This window comes from Musca autumnalis, unplaced genomic scaffold, assembly GCF_047663935.1.
Source record: "Musca autumnalis isolate F117 unplaced genomic scaffold, ASM4766393v1 scaffold_5, whole genome shotgun sequence".
Classification (NCBI taxonomy): Eukaryota; Metazoa; Arthropoda; class Insecta; order Diptera; family Muscidae; genus Musca; species Musca autumnalis.
In genome coordinates this window covers 125,888,575-125,913,219 of record NW_027412088.1, presented here as the reverse complement: position 1 = coordinate 125,913,219, position 24,645 = coordinate 125,888,575, and the positions used below count along the sequence as shown (strand labels likewise).

Genomic DNA, 24,645 nt, shown 5'->3' with positions numbered 1-24,645 from the left:
TTTAAATGTTACAGATACATTTTCCAATGTATTTGGCTGTATTTTGGCATTTTATGTTCTTCGTAGATAGAAAACCACTGTGCGAAATATTAGCATCGTAGATACGCGTTTTTGGTATAGCCTCCATATGTCGGGGGTTCCCTCATGTTAGGTATTTTAAATGTTGAAGACAAAAATTGCAACCGATTTTGATGCAAATGTAAATTTTAAGATATTAGCGAATAAACATCCTCTTCACATAAAATCTGTCAACATAGGCCCACAACCCTCCACATTCATTAAGGAGTAAAATGTCAATAATTTTTTGTTTTCATTTGTATCTATAATGTTTATATGTCTATTGAGCAGGTCTGTACAATTAATTTTATTAGCAATTGGTCCGTTCCAGAACTGCAAGAATCTACTAATTTTTACTATTTTTTCCGATAACATAAAGGAAAAATTGTTATCGTAGTAAAAATTTGTATATTCTTGCAGGTTCTGGAACAGACATAATGTGTCTCAGATCAAGTTCATGTTGGAACTGCATTAAAATTTTTAACGTATATTGGTACTTGCATCCCAGCATCCAAAAATGTTGCACTTTATATAAATCACCAATATTTACAGGTCAAAACTATGAAAAATTGCGAGAGGATTCTTAATTTAACAGAAATCATCATTTGTTAGAATTAGCAAGTACATTTCTTCAAAACACAGTCAACAATGCCGCGTTTACCTTCCACTTTGGAAAATGCAATTAAATGAAATTTCCGAAGTCATTTAAAAACACTTGAATTTCTCCGAAGACCGCACGTTTCCGCAGCTGTTTTATGGAAAATAAAAAATAATTTTGAATACTTCAAAAAATCACTTCTTTTCTATCAAAATTGCACGAACACGACAAAAGTTTTTTAAATTTTTTAAAGAGTAAAATATCGTAATTGTTTTGTAAAATATTAAGAGAAATAAATCATGGCATATTGACTTACCATTTGTCCGCGCCACGCTATTTATACCCTACACCATCTTGTGGTAAGGGGTATTATGTCTTTGTGCATTAGTTTGTAACATGCAAAAGGAAACGAGATAGACCCATAGTTTCTTTTAGGGATATACAGTTAGTCAACTATATTATTGCAAACGATGAATTGTTAAACATTTTGATTTTTAATTAGGAATTACTACAAGAAATTCTTTCAATAATGTTGGGTTTTTTGTACATATCTGTTGATTTACCTGTTAATGACAACATCCAGCCAAAAAATGCAGAAATCGGTCGTAAATTACAAAAACAACGGGCAAAAAGTACAGGTACCTGGTTTTTGTGATGTCAACTAAATAATTGCAAAATGAATGAATGTGCAATAAAATCGTGGGATTTTCCCAGCGATTTTTTTTCAATTAAGGATTTTTATGATTTTATGGTATGTGAACATATAAACCCATAATTTTTGATCATAAATTAATTGTTATGTGTGTAACATAGGCGGTATATTCAGAAAAAGTGAAACTCAGGTAAACGGATTTCGAAAAATATGCTACATTTGGTCTATTCCAATTATAATAATGGTAAATCCGCAAGAGAAATCGCTAAAATCACCTCTCATAAGCTGATAACTATATGCAACATCATATACCGCACCGAGAGAGAAGGCAGGTTCAAACTAAAGACGTCACATTGTAGACCCAAAGTAGTAAATCCACGAATTGGCAGGAGACTGATTAAAGAAATTGACGAAAGACCCCAAAGCAGCACCAGATAATTGCTTTTTCTAATCAAAATAGAATTCGGAGTAAGTATTTCACATGGAAAGGTCAGAAAAGTGCTACATAATAACAAGCATTCATCATGAGTGACTAGGTAAAAACTATTGCCCTCCCAGCACAACATATAGAAACTATTCAGACTTGTTACAGACAACTTTTCATGCCATCTTAAGTATTGGGATGACGTTATATTTTCTGATAAGACTTAAATTATGTTGTACTATCGCGATGGGCCTCAAAAAGTACTGCGGAACCCCTTTATAGCCATGGAAAACAAGAATTTAATACATACCGCAAAGTTCGGAAAACTGTCAATTATGGTATTGGGTTGTATACCATGCAGTGACGTTGGTGACATCCAGATTTTGAAGGAAACAATGACAGAGTACGTTTATTTTCGTGTTTTAAAAATTATTTAACCAAAAACGTCAAGAAATTTGGACCTGTTGACCCTGAAAATGCAAAAAATTGCAATATGAATACTACCAAAACAACGACCCTTCCTCATAAATCGTATTTATGGAGGACTTGGTTGTTATACAAGTGCACAAAAGTCATTGACACCCGAGTCCAAAGCCTAAATATTAACCCAACATCGACAATTCATGGGTACACCTAAAGAAAAAAAGTCGGGAATAGGTCGCCCACTAACCTAGGGTACTAAATAAAATGCAATAAAGAAAAATTGCTAAAAAATACCATTGGAATATGACATACCGAAACTTATTTATTAAATTCAGATACGTTTACAAGCTATTTTTGATGCCAAATGTGGGCATAGGAAATATTAAAACCAACTTTTCGAAAAATACCGTGAAAAACTGAAAAGTTGTGAATTTTGCAATTCTTTAGTTGACAGTGCAAATAATGAGTTGTACTCATTTTTGTTAATTTTAAGAAAATGTTTAGTGAAATTTAGCTACTTTTTATTTTATTATATTAATAAACATGTGTAAGAATTGTATTGTAAACAAAAATATTAATAATGATAATTATTTATACCAATAAAATGATGTTCTATTTAAAATTTTGTAATAATTTTGGTTTTGCAATAATTTAGTTGACTAACTGTACATAGAATCACTTTCTGAGTCGATTTACGCATGTCCATCTGTCTGTCCGTATGTCCATGTATTTTTGTAAACAAAGTACAGGTCGCATTTATTGTCCGATTCGCGTGAAAATTGGGGAAGATAGTTTTTTTGGCCAAAGGACGAACGCTATTTATTTTGGTAAAAATCGGTTCAGATTTGGATATAGCCCCCATATATATTGTTAATGTGAAAGTCCTATGTCATCGATGCCCTTTTTGGCTTCTGGCAACTCAGGCTTTCTGACATTCTATGTAATTATTTTTCTTCGCACTACCGCTCACCTACACATACATGTATGTATTCTGTCGTCTGTGCTTTCTCGGACTTTCTTACTTTCTTTTTGTTCAACACAAATCACTTCTAATTCAACCATTGTTACGTTCGGTAAGATCGATTTCCGACAAACTTTCTTTCTTTTCAATAAAAGAAGAACAACTTTCTGTTCAAATTCAAACATTGATTCTGCCTGTGTTTTTATTTTCTTTTATCTTTTCACGAAATCTATCTGGGAGAAATATTGTGTTCCAAACAATATTTCTTTGGTTCGGGTATTAAGCTTTTCTACGGGAAAACATCCAACGCACAAACTTGGTGTTTTCATTTGGTCCTAGCGATCCGGATATTACTGCCCTGATTTTTCTTTAATTTTTGTTCCATCAAAATCTCAGGTAAGTTTGTGCTTCGTTCTTATTTAAAAAAGTGCAAATTTTTCTACATACAAAAAGTGCCGTCGGCAAAACATAATTTCATTTCCTTCAATACCCGAGTTCGGTGGAAGAGTGTCGGTTTTCATCCTATTTTTCTAAGAGAAAAGTGCAATTGTGTTTTTCCTAAATTGACAACTGCTAAAATTGACAACTAATAATTTCTCTTCAATTCAATCAAATTCTGTCAAACTAAAAAAAGATAAGTTGTTTGCTCTTTTTTTTCATTAAAACATAATAGCATCATTTCTCATTCCCTTTGTGCTATATTCCTGCATAAATTCGAAGTTTCCCGCCGCATTCATCCGTGTGACAACAACAATTTCATTTTTCATTATTCTGTCATTACACTCGTTCCCGCTGTGTTCTAGTGATATTTCAGTATTTATTATTGTTGTTGATTGCTTTGATTATATTTCGTTCGATCATATGCCGAAGGGTTCTACACATTGATTTTCGACTCCTAGAATTCAGTTCTCAGGTTCTCCAAATCGACTAAATTCGACTTTTGTATTTTAGAATTCGACTTTCCTACAGGGTTCTCGAATTCGGCTTTTTTTTTTTTCTTCCGAATAATATTGATTATTGACATTCTTTCGATATTATATGATATTTTGGGTACAAACAATAAAATTTATTTAATTTTAAATTTGATTTGGTGCCTTCGAATATTTTTCTTAACATTATTCTGGCTTTTTTGAAAATATTTTGATATTTTTCGTATACATTTTCTGTCATATAATTATTAATACGGTTTTGGGTACAAGTATATTTATTTTGAATAAATATAAATATTTGTTTAAAAAATTATATACTTAAATTGTGCAATTTCAGCATTTTCCTGACCTGCAGTATTTATTTCATATACATTCTTCCTGAGTTTTCGTTCATTTCCTAAAAACAATCGCAATTTCTAGGTTTCTTTGGGTTAAATATCATTTCGAAACACATTTTGTGGAACCCTGCTGAACCGAAGGTAAACTTTTTTGGTGTTTCTAGAGCACCTTCTATTTCAAACTTGTTTTTATCTCAATCTTTCACGGAAATTCCAAATCCCTTCTATTTGGACTTACATTCTCTGGATTTTGGTCCATTCTTTTTTCGATTCCAGGTTATTTTAAAAATGTCGCTTGATTCTTTCATTCGTCTCGCCGACACCCTTGTAGGTTTTGATGCAGATATTACCAATAATCTTCTTCCGGCCAGCTCCATTCATTCAATTAAGATTCTTACTGAAGAAATAAAGTCCAAATGGACTAGAATTAAATCGGAATATGAGACTTATGTAAAAGAGTATGTTGCCGAGGCCAATGGCGAAGACAAATCAGCTAACGAGGATGACACATCTGAGCTAGACACAATTCGTGCTAAATTCAAGACGACCTACATAACTTACTGTAAGTGTATATCCCGGCTGTCTGAAATTTCAGACGAGCTACAGGCAGCTTCCGTTCCTAAGAATTATCCGGCCCCGTCTAGTCCAGCTCCTCAATCCCATTCGTCCAACATTCCATCAGGGCATTCTTTCAACTAGCCTCCTTGCGATACTGAAGTTTTTTCAGGGAACTATATGGCATGGCCCACATTCCGGGACACGTTCACGGCTATTTTAATTAATTCCCGTCTCAGGCCTGTGAAAAAACTGTTTCATTTAGTTCAGAAGACCCAAGGCGAAGCAAAAAAGAGCCCTGTTACCAACAGTGGCTTCTCTCAAGCTTGGTCCAATCTAAGCGATCGCTATGAAAACAAGCGAGTCCTCGTTAACGGCCAGCTTAAAGTTCTTTTCAATTTACCCATTGTTCATTCCGAGTCTTCGCAGGATTTGAAACGCCTTCAACGCAATATAAACTCTTGCATTTCCATTCTGAAGACTTATGATATTGATGTCAAGAGTTGGGATCCTTATTCGTCTCCTTGTATTCAAACAGGCTTCCTGATTCCACACTCACGCTTTGGGTACATACACTTTCTGACAAGTCCAGTATTCCACAGTGGGCGGAATTGGACACATTCCTCACCAATAGGTTTCGTACTTTAGAGTCTGTTTCCGAGATGCGCAGAGGAGTTCCTGGTTCTAGTCATAAGGAAAGTTCGTCCGACGGGAAATCTAAGCCGTCAAAAATATTCAATTCTTTTCAGAGTAAAGTCTCCGATCCAAAGTGTCCCTTGTGTCCAAATGAGGTTCACATTATTCGAAAATGTCCAAATTTCCTACGCATGAATCCTGAGGCTCGCAGTTCTGAGATTAAACGACAAAGTTTATGTTTCAATTGTTTTTCGAAAACACACTCCCTTAAGAATTGTCCAAGCAAGCATAATTGTTATACTTGCAATAATCGACACAATACTCTTCTTCACAAGAGTCTATTCAATTCCGCTTCCTCCGTACCATCAACTGTGTCTGACTTAGCTTCAAATCTCAATCCCAACTCCGCTTCCTTCTCTCATTCAGCTATACAGTCCACTAGCAGCGGAGCCGGGAATGTGCAAAATTACTTTTCTTCCAACACTCAGGGAGTTTTGTTGGGTACAGCTATGGTACAAATTGTACATAAGGGAGTTACTTATTCAGCCCGTGCCTTGTTTGATTCTGGTTCTGAAGGCACATTCATCACAGAACGTTTATTCAATAAACTTAAGTTACCATAGAAGCGCACAAATCTCAGGTTTGAATAATTCCAATTCTGCCAGTGTACGCGATTTTGAGTTGACAATGTCCGCTTTTGTTCTTCCAAAGCTGTCAGGTAATCTTCCCATCAATTCTCTTCCGACATCGTCCTTCAAAGACCTTCCTAATATAGCGTTGGATGATCCACATTTTTTCAACAGCACTCAAGTCGATTTGCTTTTTGGAAGCGACGTTCTACCGTCTCTGATGCTTTCAAATTCAATGTCTGGGGTTTGGGGCTCTCTTCTTGCTCAAGAGACTATCTTCGGATGGATCTTGACAGGTCCAATTGGCAATATTTCGTCCAGGTCAGTCAACATTGTTTAAAATTTCTGCAAAATCTCTTCGCATAAAGAGGTTTCACGTTCCCTATCTCCTTCCGATCATTGTTGTGAAGATCTTTTCAAATCCACTATTACCAATCCACTTCCATTTCCTCCAGATGATTTCAAGAGTTCAGTTCCCGACGTGGAAGTTCATGATGTCCAGTTGACAAAACTCGGTGTAAATTCAGCACCTTACCTTACTCGTTGAGAAAGACCTAAAGCTATTCAAAGAACTTTCGGTTCTCGATGGCAGAACGAAACTTCCGAGCCCCACGTCAGCGTTGATTCTATAGTAGCCGTCACCGATGAAAATCTTCCACCGAACGTGTGGCGCCTTAGGCGCATTTCAAAAGTATACATGGGTTCAGACGGACGAGTACGAGTCGCGGATGTAGTTACCCAACGGGGAATTTTAACCCGGCCCATCACGAAACTCGTCGTAATATCCGCCCAAAAAATAGTACTTCTTTCTAGTACTATTCATTCGTTCTGATATCCAAGCTATAACAATTCGTTATATTCGTTCTGATGTCCAATCTATAACAATCCGTTATATTCTTTCTGATGCCCAATATATAACAATCCGTCATATGTCCAGCAGATCTAGCCACACCGTGCTATATCCATCGCCCGCTCCAGAGAACCAGAATCCGGCGTATTCTTGCCGCATCTACCAAAGCTGTCATCCGTTGGTCCTGATCGTCGCTTTGAAGATTCCTGCCATCCTTCTATATTGCAATGACGATTCCAGATGCTTTAAACTCTTCTTCGTGGATATTATATTCCAAGGCACCACATTCAGTGAAGTTACAGTCCTGCTTTTACTATAGTTACTTCTATTCTGAAGTAACTCATTTCTATTCTGAAAGATTATTATTTCTATTATGAAATAATACGTCTTTATTCTGAGACTGAACATTCTGAATTCTAAAGAAAAATTTGCACTGATCTGTTCTTATTCCTATTTCTATGGACGAAACACAAACTTTCCTTTTCTGCTACATTTACATCATACATTCCAAATTTTTCTTTCAATAACTTCAGCTACATTCATATTATATTGTAATCCGCAAAAGTGCACACGTCATGAAATTTCTGTCTTTTCTTTCATTGCAGCCAGACTGCAAGGTGGGCCGTGATGTTAATGTCAAAGTCCTGTGTCATAGATGCCCCTTTTAGCTTCTGACAACTCAGGCTTTCTGACATTCTATGTAATTATTTTTCTTCGCACTACCGCTCACTTACACATACATGTATGCGTTCTGTTGTCTGTGCTTTCTCTGACTTTCTTACTTTCTTTTTGTTCAACACAAATCACTTCTAATTCAACCATTGTTACGTTCGGTAAGATCGATTTCCGTCAAACTTTCTTTCTATTCAATAAAAGAAGAACAACTTTCTGTTCTAATTCATACATTGATTCTGCCAGTGTTTTTATTTTCTTTTATCTTTTCACGAAATCCATCTGGGAGAAATATTGTGTTCCAAACAATATTTCGTTGGTTCGGGTATTAAGCTTTTCCCAATACAAAAGTTCCAACGCTCAAACTTGGTGTTTTCATTTGGTCCTAGCGATCCGGATATTACTGCCCTGAAGTTTCTGTTCCAGTTTGGATTTACTTTACAACAACTTATTTTTCTTTAATTTTTGTTCCATCAAAATCTCAGGTAAGTTTGTGCTTCGTTCTTATTTAAAAAAAGTGCAAATTTTTCTACATACAAAAAGTGCCGTCGGCAAAACATAGTTTCATTTCCTTTAATACCCGAGTTCGGTGGAAGAGTGTCGGTTTTTCATCCTATTTTTCTAAGAGAAAAGTGCAATTGTGTTTTTCCTGCTAAAATCACCTAATCAGTGGATATTTCATTGATTTTATTGACAACTAATAATTCTCTTCAATTCAATCAAATTCTGTGCTGTTGTTTTTGCATTCAAACTAAAAAAAAGAGAAGTTGTTTGCTCCTTTTCATCCATTAAAACATAATTGCATTATTTCTCATTCCTTTTGTGCTATATTCCTGCATAAATTCGAAGTTTCGCGCCGCATTCATCCGTGTGACAACAACAATTCCATTTTTCATTATTCTGTCATTACACTCGTTCCCGCTGTGTTCTGGTGATATTTCAATATTTATTGTTGTTGTTGATTGCTTTCTATTCTATTTCGTTCGATCATATGCCGAAGGGTTCTACACATTGATTTTCGACTCCTAGAATTCAGTTTAAATACAGGGTTCCCCAAATCGTCTAAATTCGACTTTTGTATTTTAGAATTCGACTTTCCTACAGGGTTCTCGAATTCGGTTTTTTTTCTTCCGAATAATATTGATTATTGACATTCTTTCGATATTATATGATATTTTGGGTACAAAAAATTAAATTTATTTAATTTTAAATTTGATTTGTTGCCTTCGAATATTTTTCTTAACATTATTCTAGCTTTTTTGAAAATATTTTGATATTTTTCGTATTGGGTTATAATAATATAATTGTTCCACAAACATCCCAGGCGGGACAGGGGAGGCTTCTCTCATATGAATGAATGCATCCCGATTCATATTAGCTCAATGATATGGGACCTACTGTTTATCGCCGAGTCCGAACGGCGTGTCCTAAGACACCACTTGTAGAGAAATTGTACAAGGCTGAAATACTCAGAAAATGTCGCCAACATTACTGAGCGCTATTTTGCCACCGTTGAAAAGTGTGATGATGTTGACTGGCCGGGGAATCGAACCCACGACCTTTAGTGTGCAAGGCGGGTGTGCATACCATTGCACCACGGTGGCACCCTTTTTGGGTACAAGTATATTTATTTTGAATAAATATATTTGTTTAAAAAATCGTGATTATACTTAAAATGTGCAAATTCAGCATTTTCCTGACCTCCAGTATTTATTTCATATACATTCTTCCTGAGTTTTCGTTCATTTCCTAAAAACAATCGCAATTTCTAGGTTTCTTTGGGTTAAATATCATTTCGAAACACATTTTGTGGAACCCTGCTGAACCGAAGGTAAACTTTTTTGGTGTTTCTAGAGCAGCTTCTATTTCAAACTTGTTTTTATCTCAATTTTTCACGGAAATTCCAAATCCCTTCTATTTGGACATACATTCTCTGGATTTTGGTCCATTCTTTTTTCGATTCCAGGTTATTTTAAAAATGTCGCTTGATTCTTTCATTCGTCTCGCCGACACCCTTTTAGGTTTTGATGCAGATATTACCAATAATCTTCTTCCGGCCAGCTCCATTCATTCAATTAAGATTCATACTGAAGAAATAAAGTCCAAATGGACTAGAATTAAGTCGGAATATGAGACTTTTGTAAAGGAGTATGTTGCCGAGGCCAATGGCGAAGACAAATCAGCTAACGAGGATGAGACATCTGAGTTAGACACAATTCGGGCTAAATTCAAGACGACCTACATAACTTACTGTAAGTGTATATCCCGGCTGTCTGAAATTTCAGACGAGCTACAGGCAGCTTCCGTTCCTAAGAATTATCCGGCCCCGTCTAGTCCAGCTCCTCAATCCCATTCGTCCAACATTCCATCAGGGCATTCTTTCAACTTGCCTCCTTGCGATACTGAAGTTTTTTCAGGGGACTATATGGCATGGCCCACATTCCGGGACATGTTCACGGCTATGTACATAAATTCCCGTCTCAGTCCTGTGGAAAAACTGTTTCATTTAGTTCAGAAGACCCAAGGCGAAGCAAAAGAGATCGCTATGAAAACAAGCGAGTCCTCGTTAACGGCCAGCTTAAAGTTCTTTTCAATTTACCCATTGTTCATTCCGAGTCTTCGCAGGATTTGAAACGCCTTCAACGCGATATAAACTCTTGCATTTCCGTTCTGGAGACTTATGATATTGATGTCAAGAGTTGGGATCCTATATTCGTCTTCTTGTGTTCAAACAGGCTTCCTGATTCCACACTCACGCTTTGGGAACAGACACTTTCTGACAAGTCCAGTATTCCACGGTGGGCGGAATTGGACACATTCCTCGCCAATATGTTTCTTACTTTAGAGTCTGTTTCCGAGATGCGCAGAGGAGTTCCTGGTTCTAGTCATAAGGAAAGTTCGTCCGACGGGAAATCTAAGCCGTCAAAAATATTCAATTCGTTTCAGAGCAAAGTCTCCGATCCAAAGTGTCCCTTGTGTCCAAATGAGGTTCACATTATTCGAAAATGTCTTAATTTCCTACGCATGAATCCTGAGGCTCGCAGTTCTGAGATTAAACGACAAGGTTTATGTTTCAGCTGTTTTTCGAAAACACACTCCCTTAAGAATTGTCCAAGCAAGCATAATTGTTATACTTGCAATAAGCGACACAATACTCTTCTTCACAAGAGTCTATTCAATTCCGCTTCCTCCGTACCGTCAACTGTGTCTGACATAGCTTCAAATCTCAATCCCAATCCCGCTTCCTTCTCTCGTTCAGCTATACAGTCCACTAGCAGCGGAGCCGCGAATGTGCAAAATTACTTTTCTTCCAACATTCAGGGAGTTTTGTTGGGTACAGCTATGATACAAATTGTACATAAGGGAGTTACTTATTCAGCCCGCTCCTTGTTTGATTCTGGTTCTGAAGGCACATTCATCACAGAACGTTTATTCAATAAACTTAAGTTACCATAGAAGCGCACAAATGCACAAATCTCAGGTTTGAATAATTCCAATTCTGCCTGTGTACGTAAGCAGTGCACTTTCATTCTTTCTTCCAAACTTGACCGCGATTTTGAGTTGACAATGTCCGCTTTTGTTCTTCCAAAGCTGTCAGGTAATCTTCCCATCAATTCTCTTCCGACATCCTCCTTCAAAGACCTTCCTAATATAGCGTTGGCTGATCCACATTTCTTCAACAGCACTCAAGTCGATTTGCTTTTTGGAAGCGACGTTCTACCGTCTCTGATGCTTTCAAATTCAATGTCTGGGGTTTGGGGCTCTCATCTTGCTCAAGAGACTATCTTCGGATGGATCTTGGCAGGTCCAATTGGCAATATTTCGTCCAGTGCCTCGATTCACTATCACAATTTATCGACACACAAGTTGTTTAAATTTTTTAACCATATTTTTATCGACTTTGGTATTCTGAAACATTTTAAACAACTTTACTCATTGTTATTTAAAATTTTGTCGATAAATAAACGGCAATAAATTTTGTGTTGTTAAATTGTCGCCGATTTGTTGTTATTGAAAATGACATTTGAATAAGTTATATATGATTGATCTCTTAGGAACAATTTTATGAGAGAACCGGCAATAAGCAGGACGTTATTTCGCGACTTGGACAATCGCTTATAACGACATACTGATAACGGCGAAATTGAAACATCAAAATTTCTGTCCGCCTTATATAATTTAAACGAATATCAACTACAGAGATTATCGCTTATACCGACCGAATTTCGTGGATTTTTGACCGTTATTATAGACGAAGTCTACTGTAGGTTAAAAACCAAAATGAAACAGAAACATGTTTTTCGTCTTAAAATGTATATTTATTAATGCCATCATTCTGGTGCTTTCATCGCAACTTTAGGTTCAACCAACATCTACATATGTATGTGAATATGTATATTGCAATTAACATGAAACAGATGCTATCTGCAATTAACCATTAACGTATCAGCGTGAATTTGGCCTTTTCTAATAACTTTGACCGTAACTCTCCTATTCCTTCATGACGCCATTACTTCTGAAAATTTTCTCCTTTCGCCAATTCGGTACCAATAAGATGGGCCATTCTACAATAAGACGTTTGTACGTAAGCAGTTCTTGTTTCATTGTAACGCATTTACACTTACTTGAAATACACTGGACATTCACTCGAACAGTTTATTCAACTTAGTTTTATAAAAACGGCGTAATTTTCGTGGGATATACGTTTTTTATATTTTTCATGTCTTCGTTTTTATATTTTCTTTATTTTTGACAACAACAATTTCCAGAGATACCATTTTAAAATATTTATTTTCGATTATATTTTAACATAAGTTACAGAATAACACTATCGTTAGTGCAAACCCCAAAACCTGGCGATAAAAATAACAACTCGACTGTCGTTAAAAAGTTACAGAATAGGCCCACAGGTCAGTCAACATTGTTTCAAATTTCTGCAAAATCTCTTCGCATAAAGAGGTTTCACGTTCCCTATCTCCTTCCGATCATTGCTGTGAAGATCTTTTCAAATCCACTATTACCAAACCACTTCCATTTCATCCAGATGATTTCAAGAGTTCAGTTCCCGACGTGGAAGTTCATGATGTCCAGTTGACAAAACTCGGTGTAAATTCAGCACCTTACCTTACTCGTTGAGAAAGACCTAAAGCTATTCAAAGAACTTTCGGTTCTCGATGGCAGAACGAAACTTCCGAGCCCCACGTCAGCGTCGATTCTATAGTAGCAGTCACCGATGACAATCTTCCAGCGAACGCGTGGCGCCTTGGGCGCATTTCAAAAGTATACATGGGTTCAGACGGACGTGTACGAGTCGCGGATGTGGTTACCCAACGGGGAACTATAACCCGGCCCATCACGAAACTCGTCGTAATATCCGCCCAAAACAAGTACTTCTTTCTAGTACTATTCATTCGTTCGATTGAATTAAATTTTTGTTGTTAAACCGTACGTACGCCTTTTGTGTGAGCTCCGGAAAAGTAGATCCTCACGGCGGGAAGAGGACGAATCAGGCATCAAAATATATCACATTCACTTCATCATTATAAAACACAAACTGGATAGTGAAAACTGCAGTGTATTTTACATTAAATTTACTAATAAATAAACAAAAAATAATTAAAATCCAGCAACATTTTCAATAAAATTGCGCAACAAAACTTTGTATCTTAACCGGTGTCCGAAATAGATAAATAAACATCAACATCAATAAAAAACAGCTGACAGCTGTCATATGTGTCATAGCCAAAAGAGGCCGTTTTTACACCCCTCTTGGGCGATCAGCACTTTTCAACCCTACAAATCTCCTGGCCCAGATGGTGTCATTCCGGCGATGCTTCAGAACGCACCACCGGTATTGATCACCATACTTTTAGGGCTTGTCTATTGCTGTCGCACGTACCGGCACTGTGGAAAGAGGTAACAGTGACTTATATCCCCAAGGCTGGGAAGCCAAGCCACGCGTTGCCGAAGGACTACAGACCGATAAGTCTTTCCTCCTTTCTATTAAAAACCTTAGAAAGGCTGCTCGACTTGGAGATCAGATCGTACATAAATTGTGACCTTATAAGCAGCTCTTAGCATGCTTATATGAAAGGGAAATCGACGGAAACAGCGCTACATGAGGTAGTGAGTTATATAGAGAAGAACATGGATAACTTGGATCACACATTGGCCGCTTTTCTAGACATAGAGGGAGCGTTCAATAATGTGAAGCTTGAATCCATTCATTCTTCTCTAGAGCTTCTGAGAGTCCCCTCTATCTTAATCAACTGGATTGACAGAATGCTGGAAAGCAGACTGATCAATTCCAGTATTGGAGAGAGTTCCGTAAGGAAGTCAGTCACTAGGGGCACCCCACAAGGTGGAGTCTTATCTCCACTGCTGTGGCTTCTAGTGGTGAATGGGATACTCAAAGAGTTTGATAGACTAGGGACTAAAGTTGTAGCATACGCTGACGACGTTGTCCTTCTAATCAGTGGAAAATTCTTGTCGACGCTGTCGGAACTGATGCAGGGTGCGCTGGTTAAGCTCTCTCGCTGGGCTCACCACAATGGTCTTGGGGTGAACCCTGCGAAGACTGAGCTGGTACTATTCACCAGAAAAAGAAATATTGCCGAATTTGTGCCGCCAGCGCTGGATGGAGTGCGATTGGATCTCTCTACGGAGGCGAAATACCTGGGAGTGATCGTGAACCATCGGCTAAGATGAAATAGGAACACAGAGGAGCGCACCAAGAGGGGTTTAATCGCGCTTTATTCCTGCAAGAACTCCATAGGCAAGAGCTGGGGCCTCAGACCACATGTAATACATTGGCTGTATAGGACAGTGGTCAGTCCCATTCTGACCTATGGTCGTCTCGTTTGGTGGCATGCCCTAGGCAATAATTCCAATCTGTCCAAATTAGCTACTGTGCAAAGAGCTGCGTCAGTACTCGTTACTGGAGCAGCAAGAAGCACCCCTCAGGCCGCATTGAATGCCATACTGAACGTCCAACCTTTGGACATACTTGTACAGTATCGAGCTTCACGATCTGCCTTGAGGCTTAAAGAGCTAAATCTGTGGCGTGGTTCACATCTTGGACATGCTAGTGTTCTACAGCGGATTTGTAGCCAGATTGGACTAAGAGCCAGGGGAGATGAGACTGACTACATCTCATCAAGCCTGGACTTTGACACAGCCGACGTATTAATCCCCGACAGGAGTGAGTGGACACGAGGCAGACCACTTCCCGACAGCCTGTCGATCTTCACCGATGGGTCGAAGATGGAGGAAGGCACGGGTTCTGGTGTGTTCTGTGAAGAATTAGACATCAGGAACTCATATAAGCTTAATGACAACTGTAGTGTTTTTCAGGCAGAAGTTTTTGCGGTTTTGAAAGCCTTGGAATTAATAGTGGGAATGACGGACCTTATAGATAAGGCAGTCACTGTTTACGTGGACAGTCAGGCTGCCCTAAAAGCGTTAGGGTCATACAGTATTAAATCCAGGATTGTTCAAAGATGCAGGTCTCTCTTAAAAACATGTAACATAGTTGTTAGGTTTTGTTGGGTTCCAGGGCATTGCAATGTTGAGGGAAACGAGATAGTTGATGAACTGGCTAGAAGAGGATCCCAATCCTCGGACCTCACGGTAGAGGATAGTGTCAAGCCACCTCTCTGCTTCTTCCTCGACAAACTCAGTAAGCTCTACGCAGAGGAAACCGTTAAAGTTTGGCAGGATGTGCCTGGTTGTAAGGTATCTAAGTCAATCTGGCCGGTTATCTCACGGCGTAGAACTTCGTCCCTCCTCTCGCTGTGCAAATCAGAAATCAGAACCGCTGTGGGGGTAATAACCGGTCATTGCGGAATAAGATCCATGACTTGCAAGTGGGATGGCAATAACATTGAGTACTGTAGGTTATGTGAGGATGAGGAGGAAACGGAGACAATCGAGCACCTTCTATGTAGATGTCCTAGACTGATGGTCAAAAGACATAGACTATTTGGTGAACATGTGATTGAATCTCTTTCCTACTTCGCCTCTATTGACCCCACAGTGTTGGTGGTTTACTGCAAGAGCCTTAAGATGCTCTGGGGCAGGCCAACACAGACCTAAAACCATTAGTAATTAAATCGTAGTTAGCTACTAAACCATCTTCCCTCTTTAAATAACCTGACTTCTCCAATACAGTCACTAATCATTCTAATTATTCTTACTCTTCTCTCTTGTCATACCAACTTCCGCTTCCCTTCCTGTCCAACCTTTCCAACCTAATCACTTTCCTCCCACACAGCACATCACATCAACAGACATATATCATCATCCACAGGCACACAGCACCACACAGCTCTATCCACAACAGGCACCACATCACTTGTCCTCCACATCACCAATACCTTCACATACACTATCATCATCTAAATAGCCACGTATCATCATCTACAGATATATAACATATCTCCTTGTCATCACCTGAATGCACAAAATCACCATATAGCCATCAGTTACACATCATCACCATCTAGAAGCACAGCACATCAACAGACTTATATCATCACCCACAGTCACACAGCACCACATAGCTCTATCCACAACAGGCAGCACATCACTTGTCTTCCACACCACCATTATCTTCACATCAGTTACATATCATCACCATCTACAACTTAACCAACATCAACACACATAGCCATATCCAGCATCTACAATCAAATAGCCCAAACCACACATCAATACAACATCTTTCACCTCTACAACACACATAATTTAATAGTTTGGATGATCACAATGGACCTCAAGGTCTCCGAGTGGAGTAGCTGCCAACATGGCAGCTGCGCATCCTGAACCTAACCTAACCTACACCCCTACTAAATATTGTTGATTCACAATAGAGTAGTTTTGCCGTTAACTCAAAACAATACAGTGGCTCTAAGTAACTAATATATATTTTTATACAAGCTGGAAAAGAGAAAAGCAAATAATTTATCTCCAGAAGGAGAATCAAAAAATAGACCAAAATTGTTCAAAATGAATAACGAACAGAATGTTTCGGACATAAGTGTGGTCAATTTGAAGGCAATTATAAAAGAATGCAATGAGGAAGTTTTGGGGCGAATTAATACGCTCACAGAAGAAGTGTCACATTTAAAGGTGATTAATGATGGCTTGATACACGAGATGGAGCTTCTCAAAAAAGAAAATGGCATGATCAAGAAACGCTTAACTGACTTGGAAAATGGTTTAAGAGGAAAAAACCTGGTTATAAGAGGACTTAACACGCAACAAGCAAACATATATGAAATAAGAATAATGTGCCAGGATGTGCTCAAAGTAAATATGGATACAAGAATCAGAACAGTTAGATCTTTGTATCAAAAAAATGGATTAGGCGCAGTTCTTGTAGAATTTGAAGCAGAAAGCGAAATGATGACTTGACTGACTGAAATGATACTTGGTAAGACTGGCAACTTAAAAGGAACCAATATCTTCATAGAGCGCGACTTGAATGCAGAGCGAAGAATGGATAAGGTTGTTTTGATAAAGATGAGACGGCAATTAATAGCATTCAGCAAGAAACATGCGGTGAAAGTTAGAGATGACAGAATAAGGATTGGAAATAAATGGTTCAAATGGAACGCGGAGAAAAGATTGGTGTGCGGTACTTCCAATGCTCGTGATGTTTTGTTACAATTGTATGGAGAAGAATTTAATCTAAATTTGAAACACAACATTATAAAAAACTCATTATATACAAAAAACTAGAAAATATAAACAATTTTGCAACAAAGAAGAATGATCTAGCTTTAAGTAAATTTTCAAATAAACGGTTTAAAATACTCTCATATAACGTACATGGTTTAAAAAGCAAATGTCTGTACCCCGAGTTCTTTGAATATGTGAAAGGCTTTGAAGTGTTTGCATTAATCGAAACATATGTAGTAGAAGGCGAAACAACTGGATGGACAAAATATTTCAGCGAGTTCTATCTATATTGGCAAAATGCTCAACGGATTCATTCCTATGGAAGAGCATCTGGAGGTATATTGTGTGGAGTAAAAAGAGATTTACATAGATGTGGAATAAAACATGAATACCAGAGGGGATATAATATTGATATAATAAAAATACTTACAAAGGAAACAAGTTTTGTGTTCGTTCCTGTCTATATAAGAGGTGAAAATTGGTCAAGAGAATTTGAAAACGTAAAGGAGGCTGTTAAAGATTTAAACGACAGTCGACTAGTATTGTCAGGAGACATGAATAGCCGAATCGGAAATCTCCAACAAAACATCGGAAGCTTTTTACAGGCGGAATTCAAGGCAGGTCATCAAAAGACACCGTAATAAACGCAAAAGGAAGACAGTTTATAGAATTTTGCGAAGATAATGGGTTGATAGTTTTAAATGGCAGGACCGACGGATATGAAAATGGACATCATACATTTGTAAGCGCCACAGGAAGTTCAGTGAATGACATCGCTGCAGTGTCCTTTGAAGGTCTGAAACTTATAAAATGCTTTGAAGTTGAAGAGAAAATATGGTCAGATCACTTACCTCTGAAATTAGAAGTAGAAGTAGAACAAACTCCACTGAATAAGGAAAAGTTAAATTTACTACCAAAATTGCAATGGAAAATACAGGAGAAAATTATAGGAAGAAGTTGAATAAAAACCTACTGGCAGCGAAAAACAACGCAAAAGTGAGGGGTTTAAAGGATATATCCAGCATTATAACACAGTCGGCAGCAAAAATTAAGATTCCTAAGAACATGGCACAAATAAGTCGAACTGGTTTAATAAAAAATGTGAAATAGCACGCAAAAATTCATTCAACTTCTTAAATATATACAGAAAAACAAATAAGCAAGACGATAAAAGGAACTACATAGCAGCTGTGAGTGCATACAAAAAAACATGTAATGAAAGCAAGAAAGAGTATATAAGAGAACTTCAGGAAAAACTCTCCTATACTTCAGATAGCAAACAATGGTGGAAAATTACAAGGCAGTTACAAGGCCAAAATGTACACATCGGTCAAAATATATCAGCCAAAGAGTTCAGAACATATTTTGATAAGTTTTTAAATGAGTGACAATTCGCGGAAGATTTTCAATATGCAGTCTTCTATCGTGCTGACCATGATTTAGACAGAGACATCGATGTACTTGAAATAAGAGACATTTTAAAAAGCACAAAGGAAAATAAGGCCCCAGGAATGGACATGGTGCCATATGAGTTTTTCAAGAATGCATCTCATGAACTCTTGTCAGAGCTGGCACTGCAGTATAACAAAATTGTCAATTCAGGACAGATAGACAATATAATAGAAGAATCTGTAATTTTTCCAATACACAAAAAAGGAGACATAAACGAACCAGGTAATTACAGAGGAATATCCTTCATGAATTCATCAGCCAAAATACTTATGGGGATTCTAAACAAACGTATAAAGCTCTGGGTAGAAAAGAACAATATTTTGAATGAGTTCCAAGCTGGCTTCAGACCAGGCTACTCAACTGTGGATAATATATTCAACCTGGCTTCTATTGTACATCTGAAATTAAATCAAAAGAAAAAGGTGTATGCCTTTTTTGCTGATTTCTCGGCCGCGTTCGACATGATCTCCAGAAAACTTATGATATATAAACTGCACACTATGGGAATGTCAACAAAAATGGTCAGTCTCATAGAAAATGTATACAAAAACACAAAGTCTGTTGTATGGATAGGAAATTAATTATCGGAACATTTCAACACGTACACAGGAGTTCGTCAAGGATGTTTACTATCGCCACTACTGTTTACTCTTTATATAAACGATATTCATGATTGGTTGGAGGGAGTCTTATTGATAGATACCTTGAATATCCGAGTTTTGCTTTACGCTGATGACATTGTCATATTAGCGGATGATAAAAAGGTACTGCAAAGTATGATACTGAAGTTAGAAGATTACTGTCAGAAATGGAACATGGTAGTAAATTTGGCAAAATCTAAGACCATGGTATTCCGAAATGGTGGCCGTTTATCGGTAGATGATAAGTGGCAGTATCATAACCAAGACATCGAATTCGTTAATGAATTTTGTTACCTAGGGGTTATTTTAACTCCAAAAATGACATTCACCAAGCATGTTTTAAACAGAAATATGAAATCGAAAATATGTGTTAACGCAACGTGGAAGGACATTCTAAAGAAACCAGAGATATCGCTGGTAGTTATTGTCAAAATAAGAATATATACTTTTGTTATCTTTAAGATATTAATTACAATTAATTAATGTTACTTTTTATAAATTGAATTTAAAGAAGCAAAATAAAAATCTAATCATCTAAATCATCATCATCAAAATCATCTATTCATTCGTTCTGATGTCCAAGCTAAAACAATCCGTTATATTCGTTCTGATGTCCAATCTATAACAATCCGTTATATTCTTTCTGATGCCCAATATATAACAATCCGTCATATTCGTTCCTGCTACGTATACTAGAGCTAGCCACCCCGTGATATATCCATCGCCCGCTCGAGAGAACCAGAATCCGGCGTATTCTTGCTGAAAACTTTGAAGGGTAATATCTCTCTTGATGCAAATTATATCAATGTAGCGGTTAAATAACGGAACTACTGTCTGACATACAAGTGGGATCCTTTATTGTTTTGGTTTGTTTGTAAATAAACACATTTACATTTCATGCTTCAAAATGTTCACAATCATGATAGAGAAATTCCCATTTTTTAAAAAAACTCATGCAAATTACAATGCTGCCCATTAAAAAATAAAGAAAATAACACTTAATGATTCGTAATCATAAAACATAAATTCTATGAAACAAGTAAAAAAGTATCAGTCGGCTTTGCCGACAGAGATATAACCTCAGCATATGTGAATTGGAACTTTCATCTATGGACAGATCGAATGTATTTAGGGTATTTTCAGAATTTTTTGTTTTTTTTTTTTTTTTTTTGACATTTGAACTTGCCTACAAAAATGTGGATTAGGATTAAAGTTCGAAAGTTTTGTGGAGAAGGGAATTGACCGGCATAGTGCATAACGGGAGTGGATCTTATTTTGAGAGTCATATCTTTTCGATAGATATCGCGCCCACTAGTCATTTCAGTGGGTTATCGTACAGCTGCTGGACCATGGACTTGTCATATATGGCTGTAAACAAGACCACAAAACATTATCTGTAGGAAATTTTGTGTGGGAGGTACCCGAAGGAATGGGCAAATATAGTCCATATTCAAACCTGCTCTATATCTGGTAGATATATTAGGGTGCGTAAAGTATGGACCAAATCGGTCCTTCACTTCAAGAGTTATAGTGTGCACAATTTTCCCGAACATTTTTGAACTTTTGTGGGGGAGGTAGCTAAAGGAATGAACACATATGGCTTATCTTCGAACTTTAACTAAGTTCGGACAAAATATTATCAAGGCCAAATTTTGGATCGAATCGGCAGATCCGTTCGAGAGTTATCTTGCGCTCCAACAACTACACACGGTGTCATAGAGGTTTTTGAACCTTTCAGGCTATTTCCTCAGGAAGTATGGTTTTGCCCCTGATGAAACTTGTACCACCGTATGGGGGGCCGTGAGTACAAGTTGTTACAACAAAAATCAAAACGATTCGAGAGCAGACCCTAAACTGAACTTTTCCGAAATTTTGTGTGGGAGGTACCCGAAGGCGTGGACCGATTACGAATTACAAATGGAATAATTCGAATTACAAACGGAATTCTAAAATTACAAATCAAATGTTACGAATTACAAATAGAATTCTCGAATTACAATTAAAATAATTCGAATTACATCTTAAAAAGGTGTAGATATACAATGCCACTTTGCTAAAATTTGTGAAAGCCTCAAAAGTATGCTTTCTTCTCTACAGTTACGATTTTGAGTTCTAACATTTACCAAGTAAAGGAGAAGCAAATAAACTCGATTAAATTATAATTTTGGAATAGTCATAGAAATTACCTGGAACCGTGACGTCCAAGTCAATATCGAAATCATGCAGAGAGTACAGATTATAATTCTTCTTGTCCTTTGGGGTACTGACATTTTCCGCTGGTGTGTTAACTTGCTTTGACACTCCAATTGACATCTTTTCCTTCACTACATCGTCTGCGTCTTTTTCATTTGTCTGTTTGAAGCCCATTCTTGGCTGTGTTATTCTTCTGGTAAATGGGTCAGATATTCGTAAGCCTTTATTTGCACGTGCTTCTTCCATAATGGCCTTTTCAGCATCTTCGACGTTTCGTTTTCTATTACGATCGTTAATATAGGAAATTAGACTGATACTGCTGGATCTTCGTTTATCAAGTTCAGAAGCTCGGCTTTCTAGCTCCTCTATTTGTTGGCTTAATTCTTGCGATAATTCGTAATCCCCACGTAGAAGTGCCGCGTCACGCTCCTTCATTAAACAAGTTTTTTTCATAGCATAATTTGTTGGTCGGTTTCTAAATCGATTTTTTTCTTCTATAATTTTATCAACGTCTTCGTCTTTAAACTCATAATTTAATGCTACCTTTATGTCAGCAAGTTTTTGTTCGATCGAACTAAGTGAAGGCATTTGTACATTCTGCAAGGAGCATATTTCGCGCCACTTTGTAAATTCACTTTCTGTAAACTCCTGATTAGAAATAAATTCCAGTCTAAATACCCTTTCCTGGGTTCCATGCTTTAGACGGAGGCCTTTGTTTGTTCTTGTTTTCCCCAAGTTGTAAATTTTAGCTGTTTCTACAACTCCAACTATTTCAGCAACTCTGTAGACGGCTTTTTGACCATTATTTCCAATACTTATACGAACAAAACAATTCATAACAGTTTGTTCAAATATTGGCAAATTTATAAACCGTTCCATTTTAAATCTTGACAATCTTATCTTATTTAGTTCTTCCCTTGTAGTTACATACTTCGTTTGTTTATCATCATGTTCCTCTTCTTCGCTCTCACTTGAATGTTTGCTGCTATTTGTTCGGGAATGTTTATCAGATGGTTTCTCGTCCTCTTCCCAATCACTACTACCAGAATCATCCGAATAAATTTCGGATGCTTTCAATTTAACTGACGATTTTCCTCCAGTTACACTTTCCAATTCATCTTTTTCATCGTCTTTTTCTTTCTGGGCTTGTCGTTTGGCTTCCTCTTCCTCTGAAATTATAGAATAAAAGCATTATAAACGATTGGCAGCAATTTTGTCGCAAAAACAGCAAATTTGTACTGTTTTTACAGCTTGTTATTGTAAATATGTTTTTCAAACGAATCGTTCGTACTCAAACGTATTCATTTTTCTTATAAAGAAAGAAAAGCATTCGTCTGTTTCCGAAAAGCTTGTGTATGTCAGTATTTTCTTTTGAACATTTTTTGAACTGCTCTCATACAAAATTTTATGGATTGTGGCAATCCCAAAAATGCTCAAAACATGCACAACTTTTAAAAACAGTTTCCCTATGCCTCTTCACATATATGACTATCAGAAAATATCAGCATTCTGTTTTCAGCTCAAAACATTGGGTCTCTTGTAATCGTTTCGTTCGCACATTTTTGTTATAAAAACCAAAAATATGAGGAAAGTTTCGTTTCTTCGCCACACACAAACAACATTTGCATCAAAAACTAAAATGTGTTTTTGTGAAATAAACATAGTTTCGTAGAAATATTAACGAGTATACCTATTGCAAATAAAACTATTACCCATTACACAACATGTCTTTGTAAGAGATATACTAGATAGAGAACAAAAGATGAGGAAATAAAACAAGAAGCCAACCATAGTTTGGCACGAAAACCACAACAAATTATAAAATTCAACCCAACCAGATAAAGTACTGAAAGTTTACTGAAGAAATAGAAAATTGAAAATCTAAACTAAAAAAAGAAGCCAACAAAAGTAAAACGAAAAACATAACGTAATAATTTATTTTATTATTTTTTTAATTATGTATATAAATCAAATATTTATATATAAAATAAAATATTTATATTTATAAAGTTTGCTAATACAGCATTTATAATCATTAAATATATTTTGATTTAAAATTATTATTTGTTTTTATTTTTATATTTCTTAGATTTTGTAATTATTTGGCGATATTATTTTTATATTGGAAACATTTATTATTACTAATAAAAATATTTAAAAAAACTTTTTATTGTTTTTAAGTTTCATACATTCACATATGTATGTATTTATCCTTTTTATAAAATACAGTATTTTACTAATTTCATTTCATTTTTAGTAAATTCAGAATTTGTAAAAAGGGCATATAAATTTGGTCGATCTGAGATAGCTCGTAAGGATATGAATCTTGAAATTGATACGTTTAATTAGAATATATATTTATTCCTTTAAGCTCCTATGAGGAGCATAGGGCCACGAATTAGAATAGGTTGTGGCAAAAAAAATTTGCAAAAACATTCTGCAATATCAGAGTTATTGACAAGTTATTCATTTTGAAATTTCAATATAGAAGGTTTGGACTATGTTTTTCTTTTTAAATTGGTAAAATCATAAAAAGATTTAGGATTGCATTTAAAATTATCCTTAATATTATTAACGTAAGCATTGTATAACCTACGAGATTCCAAAGTATAGTTAGACCTAGCAACGGAATAATTAGCACAGTAACTTCATTTAAGGGGAAAACGGCGAATTTTCATCGATGGTTACAAACTAATCTCCGACGACAGCCCAGTGGGCGTAGCAGTATTAATCAAGGACAACATGTTTTTTAAACGTATAACATTGGAGGATCTGGAATTTAACTCGACATTCTTAGAAATAAATCTTAAACACAATGGAGTGCAGAAAAGGTACTTGATTGGTTCTTTATACATCCCTTCAAATTTTCCCAGGTCGGACTTAATTTCAGGTCTAGATAAAATTCTCAACCTAAGCAACAATTATGATGGTATGATTGTCGGCGGGGACTTAAA

The 24,645-nt window shown here is 36.7% G+C and overlaps 1 protein-coding gene across 1 annotated transcript in view; it reads right to left on the bottom strand.

Moving 5' to 3' along the window:
* The window catches only part of Rtf1 (RNA polymerase-associated protein Rtf1), a 158,572-nt gene that overhangs the window by 60,842 nt on the left and 73,085 nt on the right, over window positions 1-24,645 (bottom strand). Inside the window, exon 3 of the mRNA XM_073989360.1 lies at window positions 21,685-22,860. Within this exon, the coding sequence (XP_073845461.1) occupies window positions 21,685-22,860 (1,176 nt within the window). The remainder of the gene's footprint in view (window positions 1-21,684; window positions 22,861-24,645) is intronic.